Below are 27,785 nucleotides of genomic sequence, written 5' to 3'. Positions count from 1 at the left end.
CCTGAAATCTAGTCACAATGGACAATGAGAAAGTTTACATTGGATTAGGACCCTAGAAACTATCCCTAAAGTGCACTCATACTCCTAGGGAAGATTTAGGGGTCCTAGGATCAGCCCCAGGCTTAAGAGCTTACAGGAGGCCCTTGGAAGCCCAATATATCTTATATATACACCTGCACTAAACCAGTGACACCAAGTACCCCTGCTACACCCAACAAGAACTCTTGGTGTCATAGAATGGACATTCAGAACCTCAGAACATCTGATCTGTTTGACTTTTAAAGCCCTTCATGACCTTACTTTTTTTCCATTCTTCAAATACTTCTTTCCTCATACTCTGTGACCCAGCAACACTGGCCTCCTTGTAGCTCCATGTCTGGACTCCTGTATTTTCATTAGCTGTCTCCCATGCCAGGAATGATCAACCTCCTCTGCTCTGCCTCCTCATTTCTTTGGTTTCCCACCTTCTGCAGGAGGCCCTTCATGGTCTCTCCCACTGTTAATTCATTCCTTCTGAGATTACCTCCAATGTTCCCTGAATGTATCTTATTTGTACAGGGTTGTTTACATGTCAGTTCCCCCGTTTCTTAAGGGCGGGGTGAGTATCTCACCTTTCTTCACATCTCCAGCACTTCACACAGTGCCTGACACAGAAACACTTAGTAAATATCCATTGACTGATTGATTTTAGTCCCTATTATCTAAGAGATGTGAAGTCCTAAGAGAATGGCGAAAAAAATTGTTTTATAATTTCCCTTCAATTATCTTACAATCATGGTGGGTGGTGGGGAGGTGTTGCAGGATAAGAGAAGAAAGGGAGGAGAAAAATCACAGAAATGGATTTTTCCATTTTTAGTTTTTTACATCTCTAATCAATAAATACGTATTCTGATTTCCCTAACAGTTTTCGTTTTCCAGAAGAACTTTTCCATTAACATTTATTTTATATTATATTATATAAAGCCCTATATTACATAAAACCCTATATATAGCCTATTATAAAGACAACTATAAATACCAGTTGAGAGTGGTAAATAATACCCCTCAGTCATGGCTACCCACTAATCAGCTACTTATTGATTAGTTATATTAGTATATATTATATATAGTAAATATATTAGTTAAATATTAGTAACCCTTTTCTGATTGATAGGAACCTGACTAAAAGGGGGGAAATAAGGGGGCAGAATAAATGGGAATAGCTAGGCACAAACCTATAGTATAAAAGGTTGGTGGATATCCCTATTGGGTACTTCCTGGGCCTATGGCCTGGGGTAGGCAACCCTAGAAAGTAGATTGGTACTATGGTGAAGCATCTTCCAAATACTAATCTCATTGCCACTGAGTAGTAGTACTAGTCTGGCACAGTTGGTGCAAGTTTTGGCAAGTGTTTTTTTTATTATTATTAAACTGTGGGGATGGGATAGAAGTATTATTTTACTGGTGCTGGGAATTCTTTCTTTTTCCTATAATCTCATAGTGCTGTATGTATACAAAAGCTCTTGTGCTTTTGTATTCTAATTTGTATATTTATCTGTGTAGCTACCATCTTCCCCTTCTAGAGTCGAGAACCTCATTCATCTTCACAAATATTCTTTCGCTAAATACTATACACATAGTAGGCACTTAATACATGTATATTGACACTGTTGAATAGAGAGAATGAATGAATAAATATAGGAAAAAGCTATTACTGAGTGTTTACTATGTAGCAGGCAGTAAAATAGGTAAAGAAGAAGGAAGAGGGAAATTGTAGAGGTTCTACTACTTTCCAGAAGGTGTGATGTTCATTTTTCTTCTTTCAGGTGCAACCTGGCACCTGTCCAAGAGTATGCCCAGGATGTGGGGGTCAAGACAGACCTGGTGACCATGAACCCTTCTGTCATCCAGAGGGCCTTCGAGGACTTGGTCAATGAGACCTGGAGGGAAAAACTTCTTCAACGCCTGCACAGCCTCAATGGCAGCATCCTGTGGATTCCAGCTTTCATGGCCAAGGGTGGCAAGGAGAGGGTAGAGTGGGTGAATGAGCTGATTCTGAAGCACCACGTCAATGTGCGCACAGCCTACCCTTCGCTGCGCCTGCTACATGCTGTCCGAGGGTAAGAGTGCCTCTCCCTGAGGCTAAGAGACGATGTCGTTGACAAAGATGCAGATTGGGCATATGGCCTTTTTATTACCATATGGAGCCTCTTGCAAGTTGGGCTACTAGTAATCAAACTAGGTCTTCTTGCCCACAAGGTGTCATCTCTGAAAAGAGGGACAGGAAATTCTTTAATTAGATAACATAAAAGAAAATGCTGAGACCTTTAGATTAAAGCATTAGCAATGATATCTTCCTTTTGGGGGCTGTCTCTCTTCCTGGAAAAGTGAGTGTATCAGTGAATTAAGAAAAGGATGTAGGGGGTAACTAGGAGCTCTGCAGTGCTCCCCTGACCCTCATCCATCCTGAGTTAGTGGTGATAATAAATCACCACCATCTGTTGGTTCTTCACCAGCCCTAGCCAAATAAGTTGACGTTCACACAGCATTCACATCACAGTCTGCTGATTCTTTCTACCCCTTAATGTAATATGGCATCCATCAGCCTGGCACATACACTGGCATATCGCGCCATCTAGGGCAGTCTCGATGAAGAGACCCAGACTTAAATAGTGAATATTCCACATTCCCCAACTTCATAGCATGTGCCCAGCTCCTGGGCCTCATTGCCCTTTAGGAAAAATGGGAGGTCAAGAACCTTAGGAGACCTAAAAAGAAAGACCAGGTAATCCATTGTGACTCCCATGCTTGCCCAAAAATATTATAAAGCCCCTTATTTGGATCCAAAATGAAAAGGAATTTACATACCTTGTCAAAGGGAAACCCTCAGATTCCTTCAATTTTCTCATGATGATGAGAAATATGATAGAATATTACTCATGACCTAGGCCTATGAACAGTATACTTCATTATAGGAGCTAGTGAGCCTGTAGCATCATCTGTCCTGTTGGAAATGACAATGGTTCACATTTAGGGAATACTTTAAGATGTGAAAAGGGAATTACATAAAGTATTTCATTTGATCCTCCCAATAATAACCTTGTGAGGTAGAAGCTATTATTTTTTTTCGAATTTTATGGGTAAGGACACAGAGGCTGAACAAGGTTAACTGACTTAGCCAGGGTCACACAGCTGGTAAATATCTAAGGCAGAATTTTCACCCAGGCCTTCCTGATTCCAAGTCCAGTATTCTGTCCACTACATCCCATTGCCTCTCTGTGTAGGATAAGTAAATAAATTCAGGAAAGGTTTCAATCATGACAGACATTTAATAAGTTATTAATAGTAACTAAGGAAGTCTGGGGTCCATCCTTAAATATTTGATGTTAGTATCAAAGAGGACAATACCCTCTCTCAAATCCCTCCCTGTGCTGCTGTTAGGGACAGAACAGTTAGTTTGGTAAATTCGACCCAAAAGGACAGTTCTTAAGCTTCATGTTATTTTATAATAATCCTTGCCCCTGGGAGGCAACTTAACTTAAATGTCTTGTTATGGGTCAGAAAGGATTAGTGGGAAAGAAGAGTAGCCTGCAGGTAAAGAGGAAAAACACTCTTGAAAAGGAACCAGGCAGGGGGCAAAGGACCACGGGAAGGCAGAGTTATTTCTAGCTGTAATTGACTTACTTTCATCTGTCAAAATTGCTCTAAGCTCCTGTAATAAGCCCTTTAAACAAATAGGCTGCTAATCCTGAGATTGTGGCATCTTTCTGTGCCTGAAACTCCCAGAAGGGTGCACTGATTGAGAACCCAGCTGTATCAGCCTACAATAAAATGCAAGCATTTATTAAGTACCTACTATATTCCAGGCAATGTGGTAGGTGCTGGGGATACAGAGACAATAACAAAACAATCCTTTCTCTCAGGGAGCTCACATTCTTCTTGGGAGAAAATAGGTCTCAGTTTTGAACAAAGAGAGAAGGAATTTGGGGGTCTAACCAGTGAACATAACTTTTTCCCTTAGCTGAGCCCTAGAATTTGTGGATGGTATAAGGGGACAACATGATTCTATATCATGTATCCTATCTGCAAAGATGGACAGAATTCATTTGTAAACCCTTTTTACACTGGGGCTCAAAAATTTAATTTCCCAAGTATCAAATAGTAAAGTCATAGACAGACAATTCAGCCGGAAAAAAACAAAATTAAGGGTTTTAGTGAACTGCATGCAAGCCCAGTATAAATCAATAATGTAATGTGGAGGCCAGGAAAAAATATGCTTTCAAGAGTGGGAGAGAGGTCATTCCACTGTATGCTGTCCTGCTTAGACTGCATCTGGAGTAGCATGTTTACTTCTGATGCTATAGACTAGAAAAGACTGGAGGGTACCCCAGCTCAAAGTAACCAAAATGGTCAAAGGCCTTGAGTTCAATTAATAGGTATTACTTAAAGGAATTCAGGATGTTTCAATTGGATAAAAGAAGAGTTATGGAAGATATGGTAGCTGTATTCAAGTATTTGAAGGACTACCATATGGAAGATGGACTGAACATTTTCTCCTTGGCCCCAGAGAGCAGAACTAGGAATAGTGCAAAGAGCAGATTTAAATTTGTAAAAGAAGGGGGGGAAATTCTAAACAATCAGAGCTATCCTGAAGCAGAACAGCCTGCCTTCTCAAGAGGGAATAGGTTCCCCCTCCTTAAAAGCCTTCAAGCAAAAGCTAGATGGTCAGATGGCAGGTACATACAACAGAAGGGATTCTTGTGCAGGTGGACATTGGCTCTGAAGTTCTGTGACCCTATGTTTGAGACATTCATCATTACTCTCTTAGAAACCAAAGAGGCACCCACCACGGGGATGTGGTAAAGCTCCTGAGATAATGACTGCCATGATGGCTTTGGATGACAGCTATGTCATATACCCATATCCTAAGCTAGGAGCCTTCAGCAAAGCTTAAGGGAGAGAGGAAGATGAGGCCAGTTGGAAACAGTTGCAGTTGTCTCGAAGACAGAAGAGCACTCCTGATGGGCTTTGTGTTTGTCCTGGTGACATCTGATTTACTGACAGACATTTGTGTGGCTTCCAAGAGTAATAGCTGGGCTCCCATCTTTATGTTGAGTGAATCACATTTATACATGTCATTCTGTCATCATTCCTGTTTCAGTCATGGGCATCTAAGCTGATTAGTCAAGTAGTACCTTAAAGGGAGAATTGAGAGTTCAAAGAAAGAGCCTGAACTGACAGCCTTGCACATGAATCCCCAGAAAAGGAGCTGGCAGGAGCTAAGGCCTACCATGGCAGAGGCCAGGGAGCTGCCAGGCAGATTGGGCTGGCTTCCTCCATGTGGACCGAGGTAACATGGGAGAGCAGCTGGCTTGCCCTCCCTGCCTAGTGTTAGAATGCAGAGGGCCAGGCTGTTGGCAAGTGAGGTGAGAAACAGGGGGAAAGAGTTCCACAAATGAGTCACAGAGGTAATTGACTATGGCAGTGAGAAGTGGGAAACAGGAGAGTCAGCAGCTGGTACGGAATAGATCTAATTCAATTACAGCAATGGAGAAGGTTGTAACCCACAGAGAGAATAGCCCCCTCAGCCAGAAAAGCTACACACTGACCTATTCAGCCCCTCCAGTTCTCTTGCTTCCCAGCCCACCAGAGTGAGAGAACTGATGTAAATTGATGCCTAATTAATGGCTCCTGGATGCCTCACTGATTTCTTTAAGACCCTGTCCCCTTTGTACAGACATCCACAGCCAGGGCAGAAGAGATACTAAATAAAGTATTTAAGAAAAGGTGTTCCCAATGAGTGCCTGTGGCTTATCAGCCTGGTGCAGAAACCAACTGGCCAGCCGCCAGGTCCATGAGCTCCTGCTAAGGTCAAGGCACTCCCTTCAAAAAAAGAAAGAAAGAAAAAGAGAGCGAGATCACAGATCAGGTTGGTAATGCCTACTCTTCAAGGCATTTCTCTATCTTTTAACTGACTACTTGACTTCTTATCCTAGTGCTGCCTCTCAAAATCAGGGAACTATGTGGGGAAACATGTGTGTTGAGACTCTCAGGGAAATGTTAGATCTGGAATCAAACTGATTTGCTCTCATCTAGGCATCTCTAGAACCTATTTGTGCCTCATAGTTTCTCTACAGGGAATCCAATAACTATTAAAATATTTTTTAAAGGAATTGGACATAGCCATAGTGCTTACTTCCCTCCCTGAGATGCTCCTGGAGCTGGTTTCCTTGAAGATCTAATATTTTCTTGTTCCTTATGAATTTTGAATTGTATTTAACAACTGCCCAAGAGACCCCAGGTCTGAGACTAGATTCTATGGAGAAGATAACAATAAGGGTGGATACTGTCCCAATCTAGAAGACTTACAGCCCAGTGCTGGCAATAGTCTTCAACTAAATTAGATAAATACGATCATTGACTCACCATAGCAATAATGCAGATTATTTGAGAACTGGAAGGAACCTTAAGCGATGACCTATTCCTACCTCTCCCTTTTTATAGCTGGACTCCCTGGAGCTCACAAAGGTTGAGTGACCTGCCCAGGGTTTCACTGGTAAACCCTTACCTCCTAGCTCTTCGTTTAATGGTTTCTCCACTTTACCACACTGAAAAGGCACAAGCATGTTTATAGGATCTGGGATACTTCAAGTGAAGGAAAGCAGCCCTTAAGATTATGGCCAGCAATTCACAAAAGACCACTCAACTCTCTTTCAACAGTTTGGTGACAATTTAGTCAATTGTGTTTCATATATACATATGCACCTCCTCCAGATATAGACAAGAGTATTTCCAGGAGTTAATCCAGGTAAAATTAATTAATAGAATAAATTTCCTTCTTGAAATATAGTTTTGCAACCTGATATTGAATGACATTGCTAACAAGTCATTCTTTGGCTCCAAAATCAATTTCACCAAACTTGTAACCTCAGGAACCCAAAAGTAAATAATAGCTCTAGTATAGATCTGCTTTAAACTTTCTATTCCTTTGATAAACTGGTTTGTGGCTGGGGGGAACAGGGAAAGGAGTGGAGGAGTTAAATGAAATTTAGGTCCCAACCCTGATTTAAACATTCTGTTGCATTATCACCAAAATTCCATGTTGCCTTCAAATTTGCAGAAGCATGTCAAATTTTGTGCCATAACTTTTACTCTCATTATGGGGAATCCAACTGGCTTGTTTCTCTTTTTTTATAATTGAATTGGTTGGTGATCTGAGTTTATTCTTGAAAAGACTTTTCACATCACAGGGATTTCCAACCTTCTTACCTCTCTTGCCCTGCCCCCCCCTTTCCACAGTGTTCTCTAACCATTATCCTGTGAACTCTCTAGTAAAGAATATGAAAGGAGGTTTTCTTATAGTCCCATAGATGTTTGCCTCTTTTTACTGCCATTTATACTCTTTTAGGAAGTGCTTTTGAAAATATACATGTTTGCAAGTAGACTATAAGCTCCCTCAGCCAAATATAAGCTCCCTGATGGCAGAGTGTAGTGAAAAGCTCCTTGGCATTTGAATCAAAGGACCAGGGTTAAAATACAGCTCTAGGGGTGGCTAGGTTACACAATGAATGGCTCAGAAATGATTTGGATTCTAGAATTAAATTTATACCACTAGCTGGTTGTTCTTCAGAACTTTGCATGAGGGTCCAGGTGTTGTCCTACAGGGGTTGTATTTGTTAGGGAGGTAGAAAAAAACCCTGCTGACTTAATTTAATACTCTTCATTGGGAGTAATTATTCAATAACAATTAACCAAGCCCTGGAGTCAGGAGGACCTGAGTTCAAATTTGGCCTCAGACACTTAACACAAAACTAGCTGTGTGACCTTGGGCAAGTCACTTAACCCCAACTGCCCTACCTTCCCCCCTCCAAAAAGGAAAAAATGCAGCTCTGTCACTGATTAGAGAGGGCAAATCACTTCAGTCCTTAAAAAAATGAGATTGAACTAGAAGGAAAAACCTATGATCCTATGTTTTTAAAAAAAATCAATTCCTTTACCACCTCTTGCAAACTTATTTTTAAAAAATAGGGTGATTCAAAAGGGAAAGCCTGGCATCTGAACTAAATGGTCTCTATAGCCCTTTAACATTACATTTTTCTATATCATATCTATTTGGGTAGGCTGAAGAAGATTCATGCAAGTCTAGAATTTCAGTATAGGCACTCAAAGTTCTAGACATAATAATCATCACTAGTATTTATATAGTCCTTATTACTTATGTAATCCTCTCAGCAATCTTGTAAGGTAGATACTATTATTCTCCCTATTTTATAGGTGAAGATTAAGTGACTTGCCCAGGGTCACACAACTAGTGTCTGAAGCCAAATTTGAACTAGGGTTTTCCTGTGCTTTGACTGCACCACCTAGCTGCCTTTAATAACAGCAGCTGAAGTCAGGGATTATTTCATTTTTTACTTTTGTCTCCTGTACCTAGTACAGTGCCTGGAAGGTTATAGGTACTTAATAAATGATGGTTAATTGGTTGATATAATTAACTTTAAAGTTCATGAAGTACTTTTCTCATAAGAATCCTATGAAGTAGATGGTTAAGTTACTATGAACTCCATTTTACAATGAAGAAACTGAATCTCAGAGAATTTAAGTAACTTGCCCAAGGAAACATTGCTAACATTTTGGCATTGTCAAGATTCAAAGCCAGGGCCCCTGACTCTAAAAGTAGTACTCTTGGGGCAGGTAGGTGGCACAGTGAACAGAGTACTGGCCCTGGAGTCAGGAGGACCTGAGTTCAAATCCAGCCTCAGACACTTAACACTTACTAGCCATGTGACCTTGGGCAAGTCACTTAACCCCAATTGCCCTCCAAAAAGAAAAAAAGAATAGTGCTCTTAAATTAGATAATATTTGTAAAGCTCTTAGCACAGTGCCTGGCACATTAGTTGTTCAGTCACTTTCAGTCGTGTCCATCATTCCTTTGGGGATTTTCGTGGCAAAGATACTAGAGTGGTTTCACATTTTCTTCTCCACTTCATTTTACAGAAGAGGAAACGGAGGCAAGCAGAGTTAAATGATTTGCCCAGGGACACCCAGATAGCAAGTGAGTGAGGTTGGATTTGAACTCAGGAAGATGAGTCTCCCTGACTCCAAGCCCATCACTCCATCCACTGCACTATGTGGCTGCTTTAAAAGAGATATCTGTAATGCATTTAGCACAGTGTTTGGCACATACATAATAGATGTTTAATAAATGCTTATTCCCTTGCCTTTCTTCTTTCTACTACATCAAGCTGCCAAAGATTTGGGGCTTTTTTCAGTCAATGGTGAAAAAAAAAAAGATGTGATCTCAATATAACACTAAAGTTTGCAAAACACTTTCATTTTTACAGCTTTAGAACCCCAAGCTTACACTTGGCCAGGGCTTTCAATATCTTAGTAGAGAACCGACTCTACTTACATAAACCAAGAATTCTTCCATTGCATCCTGGTAAAAGTCGTGAGTTTGAATTCAGAAGACCTGAATTGGAGCCCCAACTTTAAAAATCCTTACTGACTGAAAGGCATCGTGTAAATAGAGGCAAATCCACTGCTCTGAGACTCAGCTTCCTCATCTGTAAAATTAAAATAATAATACTCACACTGCCGACCACATAGAGTTTGAGAAAAAACCTGTTTATAAACCATAAGGTGCCCTAGAAATGTGTTATTATTTTTCAGAGTCCTGAAACAGGCAAGAGTCCACCAGAATGTTGGTGAAACTGTTTTTAGGAACCTAAACTTTAGAGAAAGCCTTTTGTAAATGTTCCTTGACAGTTGTGGAATTTAAACTCATATCACTGCCCAGAGAGCCACTTTTCTTTGTTCCTGCTATGTACCACCACAGGAAGATTTGGTGCCACACGCCAGAGGTGATGAATTTCCGGTCTTGTATTCAGACAGATAGAGCCAGATCCTGAGAGGGAACAGGAGTTCAAGCAGGTCACAAAAGCATCCACCTTATGCTAAGGGAGGGACTGGGCAATATGGAGAAAGAAAGGAAAGATGCAGATCTCCTCAGCAGCACTCACTTGTTTCATAATTACCTCTTCTAAAGTAATACTTACCCAGTTTAAGATTTGGTGCCTACAGTTAAATGAATGAATGAGTGAATGAATAATTACTCCCAATGAAGAGTATTAAATGAAGTCAGCAGGGTTTTTTTCTACCTCCCTAACAAATATAACCCCTGTGTGTGTGTATGTGTGTGTGTGTGTGTACATATATATATATATATATATATATATATACATATACATATATATGTATAAATATAACACCTGGACCCTCATGCAAAGTTCTGAAGAACAACCAGCTAGTGGGATAAATTTAATTCTAGAATCCAAATCATTTCTGATAATCCACAATCTCCTTTCAAACAACCTCCCCCTCTACTGATACAAACCATTTGGGTAATAACTATGCCACAAACTGTTTCCAGGGCAACACCTTGAGGAGACAATATCCTTAATAAACACAAACATCAGGAGCTCCCTCAACTGATTTATACAAATATTCTATTCTACAGATATTTTATTTTGGCAGCTTACTATCTGGTGCCCTGTTAACCTGTCCATTCAGACTAGAAAACCCCAGGAATGAGTCTAGGCTTCTGATACTTCCCAACTAAAGAGCCAGCTGGCCTCCCCTCCCAGCCTTGAGTACTCCATTGTTTAACTGGCTATGGAGCCCACTTGTAGGCATGGAATCATGCCATCCTTCCAAAGCCAAAGCCATCTGGTTCTGTAGCCAGATTGCAAGGGTGAATCACTTCACCCTAGGAAATTTCCATGATACCAGAGCTTCCAAAGAAAGAGTAACAATGGATCAAGAGGTTTCCCAGGGCCACTTTGGATTTTGTACCTATGCCAAGGCAAGCCCTATTCATTCTAGGTGGTCTACTCTCTGGTTGGCTGGAGAATCTCAAACACCAGCCAATCAGATAGAGCTCAGCTTTAGAGCAACATGGGATGATGGATAGAACACAGACAACTGGAATCTAAGGATTCTATTCCCGACTTTTCTTATGACTGACCTCAGCAAGTAAGACTCAATATGTCACTTGGCTCAGTTCAACAGTATAAAAATAGAAATGCTTCTCCCTGAGGTCTGAAGTGACTCTAAGATACACTCCCCATAATCACATAGCATCATGAGCCTTCTGGAGAGCAGAACTATAAAAATATGAACAAATGACAAGCATTTATTGAATATTTACTGCATGCAAGTCACTATGCTAAGCAAAGATAGGCCCTGCCTTCAATGAACTTACATTCTAATGCTCTAAAGTTCTTTTTGTCACTTATTTAGACTGTGGAGTTTCCATGGTCTCAGAAGCAGGGAAAGGAACTTGGGACTCCTGGAGAGAAGAAAGGATGTACTATATTACAGAAACAAATTCTGCTCTTTTCATTTTTTACTATCTATGTTTGTGAACCATCATACTTAATAGTTATTGTGATTGGTGCAGCCAATTTGAAAAATAATTACTGCCTTCTTGGAGATTACCTTGACTTCTAATTAAAATCTTAGACCTGGAATATTAAAGGTGCATCACCAACCCTGCATCCAGAATGTACTCAGCTAGCCTCATTTGAGGAAGAAAAATTAATTGGTTTATGTTTCAATCCCCAGCTGTTATTGTAAAGAAAGGAATGGTGTGCATGTTGACCATATAGACATTCTCTAAATTGGCCAGAGCAACTGAAAAGATAAGAAAGGAGATAGGGGGGCAGTGGGGAGATAGGGAGTGATTTGTTCCCTTTTAACCCACTTTGCTTTTATTACAAACTGCCCAGATGTGGTGCACCCTTGTTCCTGTCGACATCACTCAGGAGTCCTTGTTTACCTATACAGTAAGACTAGGAGATAAGGGCGTTCCTCCTTAGAGATGAACATTTCATTTATTTTGTTACTGTCAATCCATATCAGGATTAGTGACAAGGGGCAGCCTGTAGCCTTCTGGAGGGCTCTGAAGTATGAGAGTGAGGGTCCAGGACCAGGCTTGCTGCCACAAGGGTGGGTCAGAAGGTGTCAGGACAAAAGGCAGGATCATACAAAGTAATAAGAGGGCAGCAAGGTGACATGAGTAGCCAAGGATAGAGATAGAATCGAAGTCCAGCCAAAGTTTAGAGAAAAAAAAAGACAGTGTAATCAAACAATAGATTCAGAGTTAGGAGACCTAGATTTCCATCCCAACTTCACTAATGACTAACTGTAAGGCCTTCAAAACATTGTCTCACCTATCTGGGTCTTCCTTTTGTAACCTATAAAATGAGAGGGCTGGCTCAGGGAAAATGAGAAGAGAAGACTGGAGTTGAGGAGTGGGAGAGAGAGGGGATGATAGCTGTTTTTTTGTGTTTTAAAGGATGACATGGAAGAGGAATTATACTTGTTTCTGTTTGGAGCAATGGGTAAAAGTTGCAAAGATGCAAAATTTAGGCTCCAGGTAAGGAAAAACTTCCTAATAGCCATGTGATATAGTAAGATCTCCTCCCCTAGAAGTCTCCTCTAGGCTGAGGCTAGGTGACCACTTGTCAAATATTTTATAGAGGGTGTTCTTTTGGTGGTGTGAATTTGACTAGCTAGCCTCTGAGGTGCCTTCCTACTCTGAAATTCAATGATTCTTTGACCCCCAAAGGGACTTTCCAACTCGAATTTCCATGATCTGAGTCACTAAAACCAGGAACAAAACATGGAAGAGTTGGGCCCCCACTTCTTCAGTGACTTGTAAGTGTCTGCAGGTTCTTCAGCTACCAAAACCATCAGATCTCTTTAGAACATTTCTGCTGTGAGAGATTTTGGCCCACCTTGGCATCATAGCTATGTTAGGGCCTGTGAGAGATACCATGAAGTTTAGTTTATTTACTCCTTCCCCTGCAGTCTTTGGTAAATTTTTCATCCTACTTTGTGGCCAGCTAGGCCATGCCCCTCATAACAATAATAGCTAACAATTATATAGCACTGACTATTTGCCAGGCACTGTGATCCTCACAACAACCCTGGGAAATAGGTACTATTATTATCCCCATTTTAGAGATGAAAAAATTGAGACAAACAGAAGCTAAGTGACTTGTCCAGAGTCACATAACTAGTAAGCATCTGAGGCCAGATTGAAACTGGGGTCTTCCTAATTCCAAGTCCTGCACTCTATCTACTGCACCACCTAACTGCCCCCACTCATATCATGGCTATTAAGAATCTGTTTACACTACCTGCTTCTCTAATCTACTTTTTCTCTCCTTTCTGTGAGCAAAGATCTGCACAGGTATAGAAGTACACTTTTACCTTAGGAAACAGATAATCAGATGCTATTGAGTTACATAGATATTTCACTCATGACAAGAGATTTGCCCTTTGTCAGTGTAACTTCTAAAAATGGTTTAGTGGATTAAAAAAAAAAGAAAGAAAGGTATTTCTGCAAGTATTTCCTTCCCAAATTATTATTTCTAGGGAAAAAAGTCCTTGGTGGTTGTAGAGAGGATTCCTGTTCAGGAATGGGGTAGATTAGATGGTTATTGAGGACAAAATGAAACTCTTGAATTCCTTAAAATGTTTACAGTTTCTATTAATACAACATGAATGTCAAATTAGTAAAATTTGAAGACAACCTACAGAATTCGTGCCACAATTTGGCCAACTCACCCAGTATCCACCACAGGCATCCTTCACAGTGTGATAGCAGAAAGTACATAGGGCCTGGTAGCCAGGATAACTTGGGTTCAAGTCAGTTCAACTCAACAAATGTTTCTTAAATGCCCACTATATGAAAGGCTCTGTGATAGGTGCTAAAGTTACAAAGACAAAAAATGAAATAGACCCTGTCCTCAGGGAGCTTCCACTCTATTGAAATCCAAGCTGACAAATCATTTAAGCTTTCTGAGTCTCTACATTGGTAATGTGAAGGGTGGTGGATTAATTTTTTTCTAAATTTAACTTTTCCTTTGAAATTCCATTCTTTTTTCTTTTACCTTTTCTCTGACTTTAAGAGAACCTGGAATTTACAAATTTAGAATCTACTCTGAACTCTTTCTGCTCTGTGACCTTCAGCAAGTAACAACTTCTCTGGAATCATTTCCTCAGATATGAAATTAAAGGATTGGATTAGATGAACTCTGAGGTTTCTTCAAATTTAAAATTTGCTATGTTTTTTTTCTTTTTTTTCCCCTTCCAGTCTTCACATACTCCTTTTCTTCTCAGAGTTGTGTGTGAGTAAAGTACTTCATAAAACCTAGATGGATTTAGAACTGGAGGGAACCTCAGAGATCATCTGTCTTTCAATACCCTCATGAAAATATAAAGCAAATGAATCCCAAAGAAAGGAAGTGACTTTCCTAAAGTCATACAATAGCAATTAACAGAGTCTGAATTTGAATCCAGGTCCTCTGAGTCCAAAAATCCAATCTCCTTCTCACTATTACAAACACCTACTTCAGCCTAATCCTATTGTTTGCCTTAATAAGCAGTGCTTAGTGGTCTTTGGGACTTAAATGAGATGCCCTCATTTAAGCAGAGAAGTGAGGTAGCTTAGGCATAGACTTAGCCTAGTAGTCAAATGATAGTATAAAAAAAATGGGGCAGCATAAAAAAGTGACTCAGTATATAGTGTCAGGCCTGGAGTCAAGAAGACTCATCTTCCTGAATTCAAATCTGATCTCAGACATTTTCTAGCTGTGTGACCCTGGGCAAGTCACTGTTTGCCTCAGTTTCCTCATCTCTAAAATGAGCTGTAGTAAGAAATGGCAAACCTCTCCAGTATCTTTGCCAAGAAAACCCCAAAAGGGGTCATGAAAAGTTTTGGACACCACTGAACAACCACCACAATAAAAGTAAGACCGGATCATGAAGGGGTGAGGAAATGGCTAAATATGTGTGGCCAGAAAGATTAGCAAAAGAAACACTGGGGTGGTTCAAGGCAGTCATCCTGTGAGGACTTTTAGGGTCTGTCTACATATGCAAAGATAAGTAGAGGAGTGAGGCAACTATCTGATATTTGTGTAAAAATATAGGTGTAGTAAGAGTGATGGAAAGAGTAGCCAGTTTTATATCCCAGCTCTGCAGCTTACTACCTATGTGACCTTAGACAGGTCACAACCTCTCTAGGCCTACTTCATCTTTAAAACAAAATGACTAAACTAGATGACTTTTTTTTTTCTTAAAACAATTGGGTTTAAGTGACTTGCCCAGGACCACACAGCTAATACGTGTCTGAAGATGAATTTAAACTCACATCCTTCTGACTCCAAGGCTGTTGCTCTACTATGCCACCTAAGTGCCCCAAACTAGATAATTTCTAGGTTTGTATCTGTGATTCTGTGATCCTAGTTCAATTCAATTTCATAATAAGCATTTAGGGGCAGCTAGGTGGTGCAGTGAAGAGAGCACCGGCTCTGGAGTCAGGAAGACCTGAATTCACATCCAGTCTCAGACACTTAACACTTACTAGCCATGTGACTTTGGGCAAGTCATTTAACCCCAATTGCCTTGCCTTCTCCCCTCCAAAAAAACAAAATATTATAATAATAGTAAGCATTTATGTGAAAATCACTGAGTTAGACAATGGGAATACAAAATACAAAAATGAATAGTAATGCCATTCCTGCCCTCAGTGAGCTTAAGGTTTAATAGGGAAATAGTTATCTGGAAATTCCCAAATAACTAATGTCAAATATTTTTATTTTTGCTAAATTAGTGCATGTAATTATACTTATTCTTCACCCTGCTTTACCTTGGTGATATAGGTAAAATGATTTTGGAATTAGAACTTTCTGCCCTGAAAATAAGAGAGTCTTATCCCAGATTGTCACTGGGATAGGTGATTCTGCCTAAGTTTTTCCTCCAATCAACTGAGAAATAACAGATTCCCAGGAATTCATTGTTCATACAAAACTGGCCTTAAGTGCCTAAAATTAGGGCTCATCGTTCTTGCATTAAGGGAGAAATTCTGGACTTATTTGTGGTCACATGCCAGTAGGTATCACAACAGAATTCTGACCCAGGGTTCCTGACTCCAATATTCTCTCATGCTGCTTTTTCTCTCTTCTCAGGAAAGTAAGTCAACAAAGCAGACAGATTTGTTTACATGGTTACTTGATCCCCAGTTATGTCCTGCCACTTTTTCTAACTATAGCTCCACCAGCCATCAGTGGGTGGAGACCTCTACAGTAAATGAGCAACCTTGCCAGCTAATGGAGAAACCAGCTCCCAGTGACAATCTGGGAAGTATAGACTGAGCCAGGGTAATCCAAGCCAAATCACAGCTGGGCCCTCAATGGGAAATTCCATCTGCTGGCTGAGATAGCAGCTGGGAAACAAGACAGATCAAATGGAAGGAGTATCCCCACCCCCCAGAGCTTCTCCTCTTAGGCCAACACTCATCCCAACAGAGGATGTCTGCTCTCTGCTCAATGGGCCATAGTACCAGGAAATGCAGGAAGCAGGGAAATTCCCTCTTCACCCTAGACACATACATTCACACTTGTGAGCACACATAGAGCTCTTTTCTGGGAAGCTTCATTCCTTTTTCAAAATGACTACATCATAAAGACATACTTTTTAGCTTACTCTGGCAACCGTTTCTTCAGCCACTGGTTCTCTCCATCTGATTACTTAACTGAGCAAACAAGTAGCTGATAAAATCCCAAGCAGGACTTCTAAAAGCCTTGTATTTCAATTCACCAGTATACAAGTGTTCAAGAGGACCCCAAGGTGATTTTCAACAGTGTTCGTGTTTACCATATGGCAATGTCTAAAGTTCTGTTTGTGGAATGCATGATTTACTTTTTTTTTTAAGACAGGTCACCTCATTGGTGTTACATCAAATGCAGAATATTAGCCATAGGATCAAAGATCTAAAAGGAACTCCAGAGGAAAAAACCCTCATCTTACTGATGAAGAAACTGAGTCCCAAAGATGGCAAATGACTTGCCCAAATCCATATAGGTCGTAGTCAGGATTTGAATCCGGGTCCTTTCCTTCTAAAGCCAGTGCTCTTCCCACTGTACTACTTAGTTTTATTTTTTATGGTGAGACTTGTTTTGGTTTTCTTAAAGTAGCAAAAAAAAAAAAGGAGGAAATGAGGTAGGATTCCCACGGAAATGGTCTGTAGAGAAAACTCATAGTATAAGACACTTCTTCCCTATACCATTGAAGAGTCTGTATTTAAGGGAGTAATGCTTAGATTTATTCACTCAGAAATGATTTGTTAAGATTATTCATTATTAATTTGTTGACTGGTATTGTTCATTTTTTAAGATTAATGACTTATTGTGTCAAGCACTGTGTTAGCACCAAGGTACAAAGACAAAATCACTAGTGTCTGCCCTCAAGGAGTTTCTATTTTACTGGAAGAAAACAAATAAATATAAATTCAAACAAAGTTAACACAAAGTAATATTTGGGAGAAGACACTAATAACTGAAGAAATGAGGAAAGGTCTTGTGGAATACAGCATGTGTCCAAATACTGAGCTTTGGAGGAGCCAATCCTGAGAAGCAGAGAGGGGAAGAGGGACATTCTAAGAATGGAATGCTTGGAATCATGTCTGAAGCTTTAAGTACAACTGGCTAATAAAGACATAGGAAATTTGCCCTTATGAGTTATAAAGATAGGAGAAAGAGGGATGATGGCACAAAGAACTACACTCATAACATTATGTATTTACAAAGTTCTATATCTAGAGAAGCAGAAAATACTTCATGGATGATCATAGCTATAAGGGGCCTTGGAAATCAGCTAGCTAGGGGGTTAGCCTCATGTTACAAATGAGGAAACTGAGACCCAGAGATGTTTAAGTCACAGGCTCAAGGTCACCCAACTAATTAGTAGACTCAGACATGTAGATCTCAGGCTGGAAGGGACTTCAGATGCCCCATTTTATAGATAAGGAAATTGAAGCCCAGGGAAATTAAGTGACCTGCCCAATGTCATATTAAGTGTCAGAGGTGGGATGTGAACCCAAGTAGGGACAGAATGAAGATAAAAAGTGTATACTTGGAAGAATACTGACTGTGGAGTCAGAGGACCTGTGTTCAAATCCTACTTCTGACCTCCATTTCACATTTGGGAGCAATAAAAAAGTCAAAGACGACAGAAGACACATGGCATATGTAGCAGTTGTCATTGTAGGCTATCCCTGATCCAAGATGCTGGCTATGCTCTAGAACATGTATCTAACTCTGCTCCTCCATCCCTCCCCCCTCCACTGTGGGAACAGCCGAAATAAGATCCAGGAACCCTGCCAGCCAGATCATAGGTTCATGAACGAGAAGGGACATTAGAAACCATCTAGCCCAAATCCTCCATTTTACAGATTGGTAAACCAAGGTCCCAAAATGTGAAGTGATTTGTCCAAGGTCACCCAAGGAATGAGCAGCAGAGATAGGATTAAACTTGAGTCCTTTGACAGAAAAATAAAGAGAATCAGAAGCTTGCCTAAAGCAAATAAATCCAAATAGAAGTCAAGCCATTGGGCCTTAGTTTCCTCAGCTATAAAATGAGAGACTTGGACTAAATGATTGCTAAGATTCCTTCCAGCTCTATCATTGAATTTTTCTAATTATTGAAGAGCAGGAAATAATCATGTGGAGCTAGAAGGAATAATTTCATAACTGATGGATTTTTCACTTTGTTTCTAAACTGGGGTTGGTGGGTCAGAGGGTTCTTGGCAGGAGTGTGCTTGTAAATGTTTTAACAACCAGTTGGGGGGGGGGGCGGGAATGTACTTATAACATACTTTTAAGTTCAATCTGCATTATTAACATTTTTTCCATCACTTTTTAAAGTCTAGACCATCAACAAAACAAGAAACCAAGCCCTGATTTATAGTATTTTCCAATTTCCAAGGTGCAAATGCTTACACTGAAATTTTAACTGTATGAGCTGGCTCTAGAACACTCCCAGTTCTAGGGCATGACAAAGTGATTTTCCTCAGGTGAGGAAATGAGTGATGAAACTTGATGACTTTTTTTTTTTACTCTTCTTTTCAGGTACTGGCTGACAAACAGAGTACACATCAAAAGACCCACCACAGGACTGCTGATGTACACTCTGGCCACACGCTTTTGTAACACCATCTACCTCTATGGCTTTTGGCCCTTCCCACGAGATCAGAATCAGAACCCTGTCAAGTATCACTATTATGACAGCCTTAAATATGGCTATACATCCCAGGCCAGCCCCCATACCATGCCCTTGGAGTTTAAAGCCCTAAAGACCCTTCACCAACAGGGGGCTTTGAAACTGACCGTTGGTGAGTGTGATGGTGCCACGTAAAGTGGGGGCCAAAGAGGATTCCGTGGCTCATGTTTCCTGCAGGCTACACCACGGGCAGATGGGGGTCAGGAGGCAAAAACAATAGGACGAGCTGAGGCTAGTGGTTTTCTTTGTTAAAGTGTAAAACAGTGACAAGAATATATATACCTGCATATATATATTGACCTGAGTATTATAACTGTGTGGTGTTCATCCAGAGTATGGCAGACAAGTTGTAGAAGAAGGTGCTGAGGACTCACCCGGTCTGGAGACACCATCTCTGGGAGTGAGAGGATTGGACTCAAAAGGAAATCACTTCCAGCACTGGATATGTGATAGTCTCCTGGGTTGAAGGATTCTGGTTGAAGGATTCTGGGGGCTGATGGATGAATGCTAAGGCATTTGTTTTTAGCTGCTCTCTGTCTCTGAGAAAAGTGGATTCTGGGTGACCCAGAACCTAGAAGTTGACAACTGGGCTTTAGTGTTAAAAATGATACTGTTCAAGAAAAATGGGGAAAGGGTAGGGGGCTCAGTAGAGAAGTGGAGCAAGAAACCAAGAAGAAGCACAGGTTGGGGCATGTTAGTGAATGGCCTTGGTCTATTCACTCTAGGTGAATTGCCCAGGAGACAAGCTCATGGCCCATCAACGTGTTTCCAGATGGGATACTATTTCAGCTCGTAAAACAAACTGGAAAAATCAGCAATGGACTTTGGCTTTCTAGCTACAAAACTGATGCCAGCATGAACACCACTGCTGGCTGAAGTGGAGAAAAAAGATGACCCTGAAAGTACTCTGATCATTCAAACCAGATCAATTCTTGTTTACAAAAATATAAAAACCATCTGAGGTAGTCAGAACCACACTTGGAGCAAAGACAGAAGAGTGTCAAATAGTGCTCAGTCTTTTCTAAATGTTCTTTGGAATGGCAAAGAGAGAAAAGTCCTGGGATTTAGTGGGAATGGGGAAAGAGAAGAAATTATAGACCTAAAGGGGATATCGAGGGTAAGAGAAAAGATATTATAATCTGACCCCATGCCAATCAAAGTCACCTTTCTTGCTCCCCAAGGGTTAACTCACCTTCCTTCCTGTTAAAATGTAAGGTCAGAGATTGGACTAAAAGCTACCACAGCAATGAAATCCAAAGCCAAGGCTTGAAAGGGCACTGTCAAGATAAATGTCATTGTGGTAGAATATATAAGATTGCCTTCCCTCACTGTGCACAAAGCCCCAGAGTGTGAAACCTGAAAGAATTTTAGACAGCCAGTTTTGCTTCTCAGCACCAACACTGTACGTGTTCTGCATCTCACTCTGTGTGGTCAAAGCGACCAGCCTGCTCAGTTTCAACGTCACTTTCTTGTCAGTTTCCTGTCCTGATTGTCAGGTGGTATAAGCTTGGCTCCCTTGTTTAGCTTTCTGACTCTGCAAGGAGAGGTTTAAATCCTCCCTTCCTTCACCCCTCCCCCCACTGACGCAATTATTTTGGGGTTTTGTGAAATTAGACTTGTTCCTACTAAGGTTTTGTATATTCTTTCCTTTTTATAAAGTCAACTATAGGATGCAAACCACTGGACATAACATCCTGAGGAAACATGGGCTAAGAACCAGTTACTTAAGAATTGGAATCTGGGGCCACAGTTAGAGATGGAGACTGCTTATGAGGCATGGGCTGTCTTGATTTGATTGCTGTATTATCTCTCTGATTAATAATCATGTTTTAAGACATATTTTGAAGCTAAGTGAAAAACCATTATCTTGAAGGGAGTTGAAAAAAGAAATCAAGATCTGCTTCTAAACACGAGATTAGACATAATTAATCAATAGCAATTCAGGACAGGACATTTGCTCTAGATTAATGGCTAGTTAGATAGTAGCTGGAAGCTAACAGAAGGATGCCCCTGAGCCATTAACCCAGGATAAAATACTCCCCAGGATAAGGCAGTGATTGCTACCATAAATTGTTTTGTTCTTTGTAGTATTGTTCTAGATTTTAGATTTTTAGTTTTCATCATGAAATGAAAATTTTAAAAGCAATGGCCAATAGCTTCAGTGAAAACTGGATGATACGGATGCCTTAGAGGAAGTAGAAATTATTGCCATCATATTTTACATTTCTCTAGAGGCTTTCATCTTGAAGATCTCAAAGGGTTTTAGGAAAATTTCATTTTCAAGGCTCCAAGAGCCCAAGAGGGATCAGGTAAGTGACATTGCAAGCACATTCTAGTTGGATTAACTCAAACACAAAGGACTCTGGTGGTTAACCCTAAAACCAACAAAGCAAGTCAGCAGCAAAGTCAGGAAAAGGACCCAGGAGCCCAGAATTCCAGCCCCATGTTCTAGCCAGCAGATATTATGCTTAATGGAGAGGATTCTTGAAGAAGTCCAAATTGTTTACCTGAATTTTTTTTCTGGCCCATAATAGTTTAAACTCCTTAAACTGACATTAGTGGTTGTTGTATGCAGAATAACTAGCCGCTGATTTTTGCTTTTCATCCCCATGGCAAAGGGCAGGTGGATTGGCCCTCTTCCTGAGGGTCTGCTTTGGTGAAATGTACTTTTACAGAAGTGGGAAGGGATTGAAAACTTGCTTTCATCTATTATTTTGAAAAGGGTTAGAAAGATAAGGTCAATTTGGTTGATTCTTGTACTGACAAAATGCTTTGTGCAGTAGCAATGACTCCACTGGCTATTCCTTCCTGTCCTTTTCTATCTGACCCCCAAGACTTAAAGGAAGCAGACAATACATCCTTGCCTAATTGGCTTATTTGATTAGATCATAATATTAATGAAGCCTGAGGTCATGGCTTCTATCCCTGTATAGACAAGTTAGTTCTGGTCTATAGTGTGGGGGAGGTTGGGGTGGGAGTGTAATAACAGTAGCTCACATTTCTATAGCACTTTACAATCACAAAGCACTTTACCCCATAATCTCATCTGTTTCTTACAAGAACCCTGTGAGAGAGGTAAATCATGTGAGCACCGAAGATCTTTGATTCCTAGCCTTGTCTGTGGCCTTGATTAAGTGACAACCTCTCTGAGCCTCAGTCTCCTTATTTGTGAAATGAGGATCATACTTTCAAGCCCTATCTTACAGGAATTTTTTTAAAGAAAGTATTTTGTAACCTGTAAATCACTGTACAAATGTGAGTCATTTTTATCATCTTTTTAAGACAGATGAGGAATTGGAGATTCAGATAGGTCACCTTGCCCAAGGTCCCACCGTTAATGTAAGTATCAGACCCAAGGGCCAGCACTCAGGTCTTCTGACTCCAAAACCAGTATTCTTTCTACTACTGCATTATGTTACCTCCATAGGCTTACCTTGGCCAACTGTATTACAGGCATGTTGGTGACGGGGGAATCATCCATGGAGAGTAAGAAATGGTAATGGTCATAAATTTTCTTAGCACTTTATAATTTATTATAGCACATTCACCTATGGACTGTCACTGAGTTTCCCTCCAACTCTAAAATTCTATGAATCCATGATTCTAACTCAATTTTATTTGATCTTACAGCAACCCTGGAAAGCCAGGATTAGTCCCCCTATTTTAGAGATGAAGAAACCTAAGCTCAGAAGGATTTGTCCAAAGTCACTCAGTCAGCACATGGTGGAGCTGGGCCTAGAATTTAAGGTCTTCTCTTTCCAACTCCTGCCCTCTTTCTACTATGATATATAGACTAAGCAATATAAAATATTCCTAATACCAAAAAATATTTACTTCAAGTATATGATTTATTGGCAGTGATTCAATAGTACCCTTTTCATATTCAAAGGACATGAGTGCAAAGAACTCTCCATACATCTGTATAATGAGATAGAGAGAATATGCGAGTATATGTTACCACGAACCTAGAGACGTATGCTTGTCTACATAAGTGAAATCTCCTGTTGGTTTGTTGGAGCCGAAAAATGTTTGAATTTTACCAGGCAGGGGTTGTTGGAGCTACAGGTCTTAATAAATCTTCTCTGCTGATGTTCCAAGTGGGATAAGAAACCATCAGGCCAGATGGTACAGAGACCAACCTGCTCCAGGAGGCTGCTGTTTGATAAATCTCTTCATGCCTAATTAAGGCTCCTCTTCCAAAATGAATGATACCAAAAAGTATATTGATGTTGATCAGATGGGAATCCAGACGTGTATGTTGCTATATGAGCGTCCTTAATAGCATCCCCAATGACACCAGCAGCAGCAGCCTGCCCAAGCTGCTCCTTTTCTTCATTTTACCCATCCCAAATTGAGCCTCCAGTTCTAGCCTCAGCATCTCACCTTCTGTCTTCATTACTCTCTCCATCCAGAGAGAGCAGAGGAAGCCCAGGCAGGAGTGGTTGGCATCTTTCCATCTCTAAACAGCCTATGATTCTGAGATGCCACTTCCTGCCTGAGTCCTGACCGAGGGTAACTACTGTGAAATGCTTAGATGGAAGCTGTTCTCTCTAGTCTATTCCATCTCTGAATCCCCTACAAATCACAAAACAAAGGTAATGAGAAATACGTTCTATTTTGCTGATTGAGCCAGCTGCTAAAGAAGAGGAGAAGGAATGTCCATAAGAACTGAACTGAGACCATTTTTTACTTTTCCTTGGATTTCAAGGGAGTAGAAACTGAATTTTGATCAGTAGTAGCCAATATGGTTAGGGCTAATTTGACCAAATGATCTCGAGGCAATGTATACTACTTTGAAATTTCAAAGTCCAAACCACACTATCTAACTACCTAACTAATCACAATAACTAATCTAATACATTAAGCTAAATAACCACACAATCAAACTAATCTTCACCCTTTCTCAGTGGGAAATTCTCCAAATTAAAAATAGGGGTCCTTCTTTATCTTTCTTCATCTACCACTTGTTTATGTTTTCTAACAAAGTCATACTGGGAGAGGTTCAACAAAAGTTGTGAGTGTTGCACTAGCTTCCATTTCTCCCATATTTCAATAGATCTAAGATCTCATCAATTTCGGTACTCCCTCCAGGGGTACAAATGGTTTCCCATCTACACCTTCTTGTTCTGTACAACTCTAGATCATGTCCTCCTATAACTCCACTACAGGTTTTCCACCCAAGATGCCCAGGACCTTCCTCTAAACTTCTTGACATTTCGTGGACCAGAGAGAGGGGCGGAGGAAAGGAAAGGGAATAAACATTTATTAAACTCTGACTCTGTGTCAGGTACTGTACTAAGTGCTTTACAAGTATTATTTCATTTGATCCTCACAATAACCTTGTGAAGTAGGTAATATTATCCCCATTTTAAGGTTAAAAAAACTGAGGCAGATGTTAAGTGACTTGCCCAGGATCACACAGCTAAGAAGTATCTGAGGTTGGATTTGAACTCAGGTCTTCCTGATTCCAGGCCCAGTGATCTATCCAATGTGTCACCAGCTGCTTCCTAGACATAGTATAGCAGCAGGTCATATGAGATATCCATTGTTTTATCTCTTGTACTTGCTAATGACTGGACTGCCTCCTTTTCCAAACATATATCTCTCTGCTGATATCCTTTTCCCTTCTGCCATGCTTTTATTTGTTGCTCTAAGCCTCTCTATTTCTTTTCAGGGAACTCACCACCTTAATTCCCTAAAGACTATAGTATTCCACATCTTGCAATCACATTAGACATCATCAGAAAAATATTGACACCAAAAAGATAGGTTTTTATTTTCAGGAAACAAACTTGGTGTCACTATAAAGACGGTGTGAATCTCCAAATTTCTGCCCATTCCCTTCTCCTCTGGTTTAGATCTAATTCATTATCCAACCCCAGATTCTGTTCTAGAAAAATGGAATGTCTCCACACCATTTCAAAACATTAAAGAGATGTTAGCAGGTATTAAACATGGGCAACACTAAGTGAAATATATGGAAAATATTACTATATCTGGCTGATGAGTAAGTTAAATTTAGATTTCGAAGAGCTCTGACGTCCCACCCTTTAACTTAGGTGGAATCATGTCATGAACTTTTGCTCTAAAATGAGTTACAAAAGTTGAGATTGTTGGGTAGAATCATTTGTACAGAAGAGCAGATCATTCAAAATGATAATATTAAAGGGAAGTTGGGTGTTAGAGAGGATGCAACAACTAGACAATTTTCTCAAGTTATTGTGCTTGAGAAAATGGCTTGGGAAAACCCAAGACTATTTTTTTTTTCATATTGCAATGGAAGTGGCAGGATGACTGGTGAGAAACTAACCTATTCTGATAATAACTGGGATTAGTCCCTTGATTGCTACAAGCAGGGAAGAACTGTGTAATTTTGGAGAAAGAATACTAGTCTGGGAATGGAATACCTTCCTGGTTTCTAAATGAGCACTGAGACCCTTTCCATCTTTAAAATTCTATTATTTACGACTTAGGTAGGGTTATGCTTCTAACAAACCACTGGTCCACTTTGTGCCTGTTTTCTCACATACAGGAGGAGGGGTAACAATACCGTGCCTCCTTCACTGAGTTATTGAAAGGATTTCTAAAATAAAATCAGTTTAAAAGTACTCTGAAAAATACAGAAATAATGATATCCAAAAGTGAATCTGGAGCCCCCTATAGGAGGTAGGGAGGATCTTCATAGAATTTTGTGGTTTGGTTTTCTTTTTTTAATCTCTAAGGCAAGGAAATATTATGTGCTTCTGGACTGGGACAGGATTAAAATGAGAGCCCCAGAAAAAGAAAGATAACACACAGAGAGGAGAGAGGTAGCAGGATTTCTCCACCTGGCCATGCTGCTGCTCTATGGAGGCTGAGGAGGATAGTGATTCCTTTTAATGTTCTGGTCCCAAATCATGCCATATTTCCTTGCCTTGGGATATAAGAGAGAGGAAAAAAACACCTCCAGATCCTAGAAGTCTATGTAGAAACAATTATCATCCATTCTAATAGAAGCATTACACAACGTATTATCATAATGACTATTGTTATTTGACTGCAAAGTAAGCTACGTGAAATAATGGAAAGTAGTCTGTTGTACAAAAAGGGGGGGTTCCATGGCCCCTAACGTGAGAAGGAAAGAATCTTCTCAGAAAGTAAGCTCTGCCATGAAGCATTAGTAATCCCAGTCTGAGGACAGGGTCATTAACATTTTTTAAGTGATTTATTGAAGTGTAGAAGATAACTCCTTAGAACCACTTTGCCTGTAGCATAGTCTAGGAAACTGTATTTCCTACTATGCTTTTCCTTCATGTCACCAGATCCTCCAAGAAAGGGAATCAACAGTACTAGTGTTAGGTAAACTGAGTTAGCCTACGTCTTAGAGGTAGGACAAAAGATAAAAATCCAGGAAGGAGACAGAGAACAGTGAGAGTGAGACAGATGACCAGTAGTGGGGGAAAACTTTCATTAGCAAGTCATATGAGATCATGGCACACATGGGAGTAGCAAGCCTAGTGAAGGGAAAACTCTTTGGATTTGACTTTTCTTGAGCAGCCACCACCTACCAGGTATTTTATACCATTGGCAGTGTAGGTCTTAAGTAGGTGGTGATTGTTCACTAGCAGCAGCTGGAACAGAAGAAGCCACAACCATCATGACCTTGGGAGATGAACCTGGTGATACTGTGGCATTCTGGATATTAAGATGGTGACCTTTTGCATGGAACTAGGATCGAACAACCTTCATAATTTAAATTAGGAAAATTCCCATGATACTATCACAAGGCAAAGTTTCCAAGAAAGACAAACCAATGCTTTTCCTCCATACCTATGAAATAGCTGCTGGTAGCCTCACAGACAACTGGAAAAATGTTTAGTTACCTTCTGAAGCAGTGCCTACTCTTCAGGGAACCAAGATGCCAAAGTGACTAGGTAAACACACACAGCAGGCAACTGCAGTGGTGAGAAAAGAGAGCAGAGGGGTTGGTTGTTTGGAATTTTTTTTAATGGTGATTAAATATTGGTGAATGACAATGGTGAATAACAGAGTGGTGGTAAGGAAACTCACACTTTTGGTTGAGAGAGAGCCCTTTCGGGCAAGCTGGGGAGTGTTTAGAGGAGGGCAACCAAGATGGTAAAGAGCCTTGAATACATGACATCTGAGCAATAATTGAAGGAATGGGAGATTTTTAGACTGCAGAAGACAAGATTCATTATAGCTTTGGTTAACTTATTCATATGGTGATAAGCTTGTAAACATGTGTTGCTACTGTTGGTGGGTAGTGAAGAGAAGGGATCAAATGACTGATTTGGGTCCCTCTCAGGCTTAGGATTCTTTGAATCATTTGTCCTATGTTTTGCTCATTTTTCCTATTTGTCCTTTTTTGACTATTGTTATTTCCTATAAAGTTCTATTTGGACCACTGGACTGTTTTCTGGTTTTTCTGAAACTTTGTTGCTCTGCTTGACAAATAGGAAGCACTAGTCAATTATGGATTATTGGAGCTATAACCAAGTTGACCCCACATACACTCAAGTTTCCTGCAGCCTAAATTTCTTCATCTGAAAAAAAAAGGAATATTTTATGCCCACCTTCATGTTTCAACAGAGTTAAGTTCCATAGAATGAGTAATGTTTGAAAGACACTTAAAACTACTAGGAGAAAAGATAGCTCATTACTCTACATTACATCAGTTT

General features: G+C 40.2%; 1 protein-coding gene across 1 annotated transcript in view; it reads left to right on the top strand.

Moving 5' to 3' along the window:
- Positions 1-27,513, top strand: part of ST8SIA2 (ST8 alpha-N-acetyl-neuraminide alpha-2,8-sialyltransferase 2) — a 98,975-nt gene extending 71,462 nt beyond the window's left edge. The window contains exons 5-6 of the mRNA XM_069098524.1: positions 1,806-2,099; positions 18,957-27,513. Of these exons, the coding sequence (XP_068954625.1) occupies positions 1,806-2,099; positions 18,957-19,242 (580 nt within the window). The 3' untranslated portion in view covers positions 19,243-27,513. The remainder of the gene's footprint in view (positions 1-1,805; positions 2,100-18,956) is intronic.
- The last annotated feature ends 272 nt before the right edge of the window (positions 27,514-27,785 follow it).

The sequence above is a fragment of the Petaurus breviceps genome, unplaced genomic scaffold, assembly GCF_028583685.1.
Source record: "Petaurus breviceps papuanus isolate PSGF00001 unplaced genomic scaffold, PetGlider_PUasm1.0 37, whole genome shotgun sequence".
In the NCBI taxonomy this organism is placed as follows: Eukaryota; Metazoa; Chordata; class Mammalia; order Diprotodontia; family Petauridae; genus Petaurus; species Petaurus breviceps.
The sequence above is the reverse complement of the archived record's forward strand: the minus strand, read 5'-3'. Positions and strand labels throughout refer to the sequence as shown.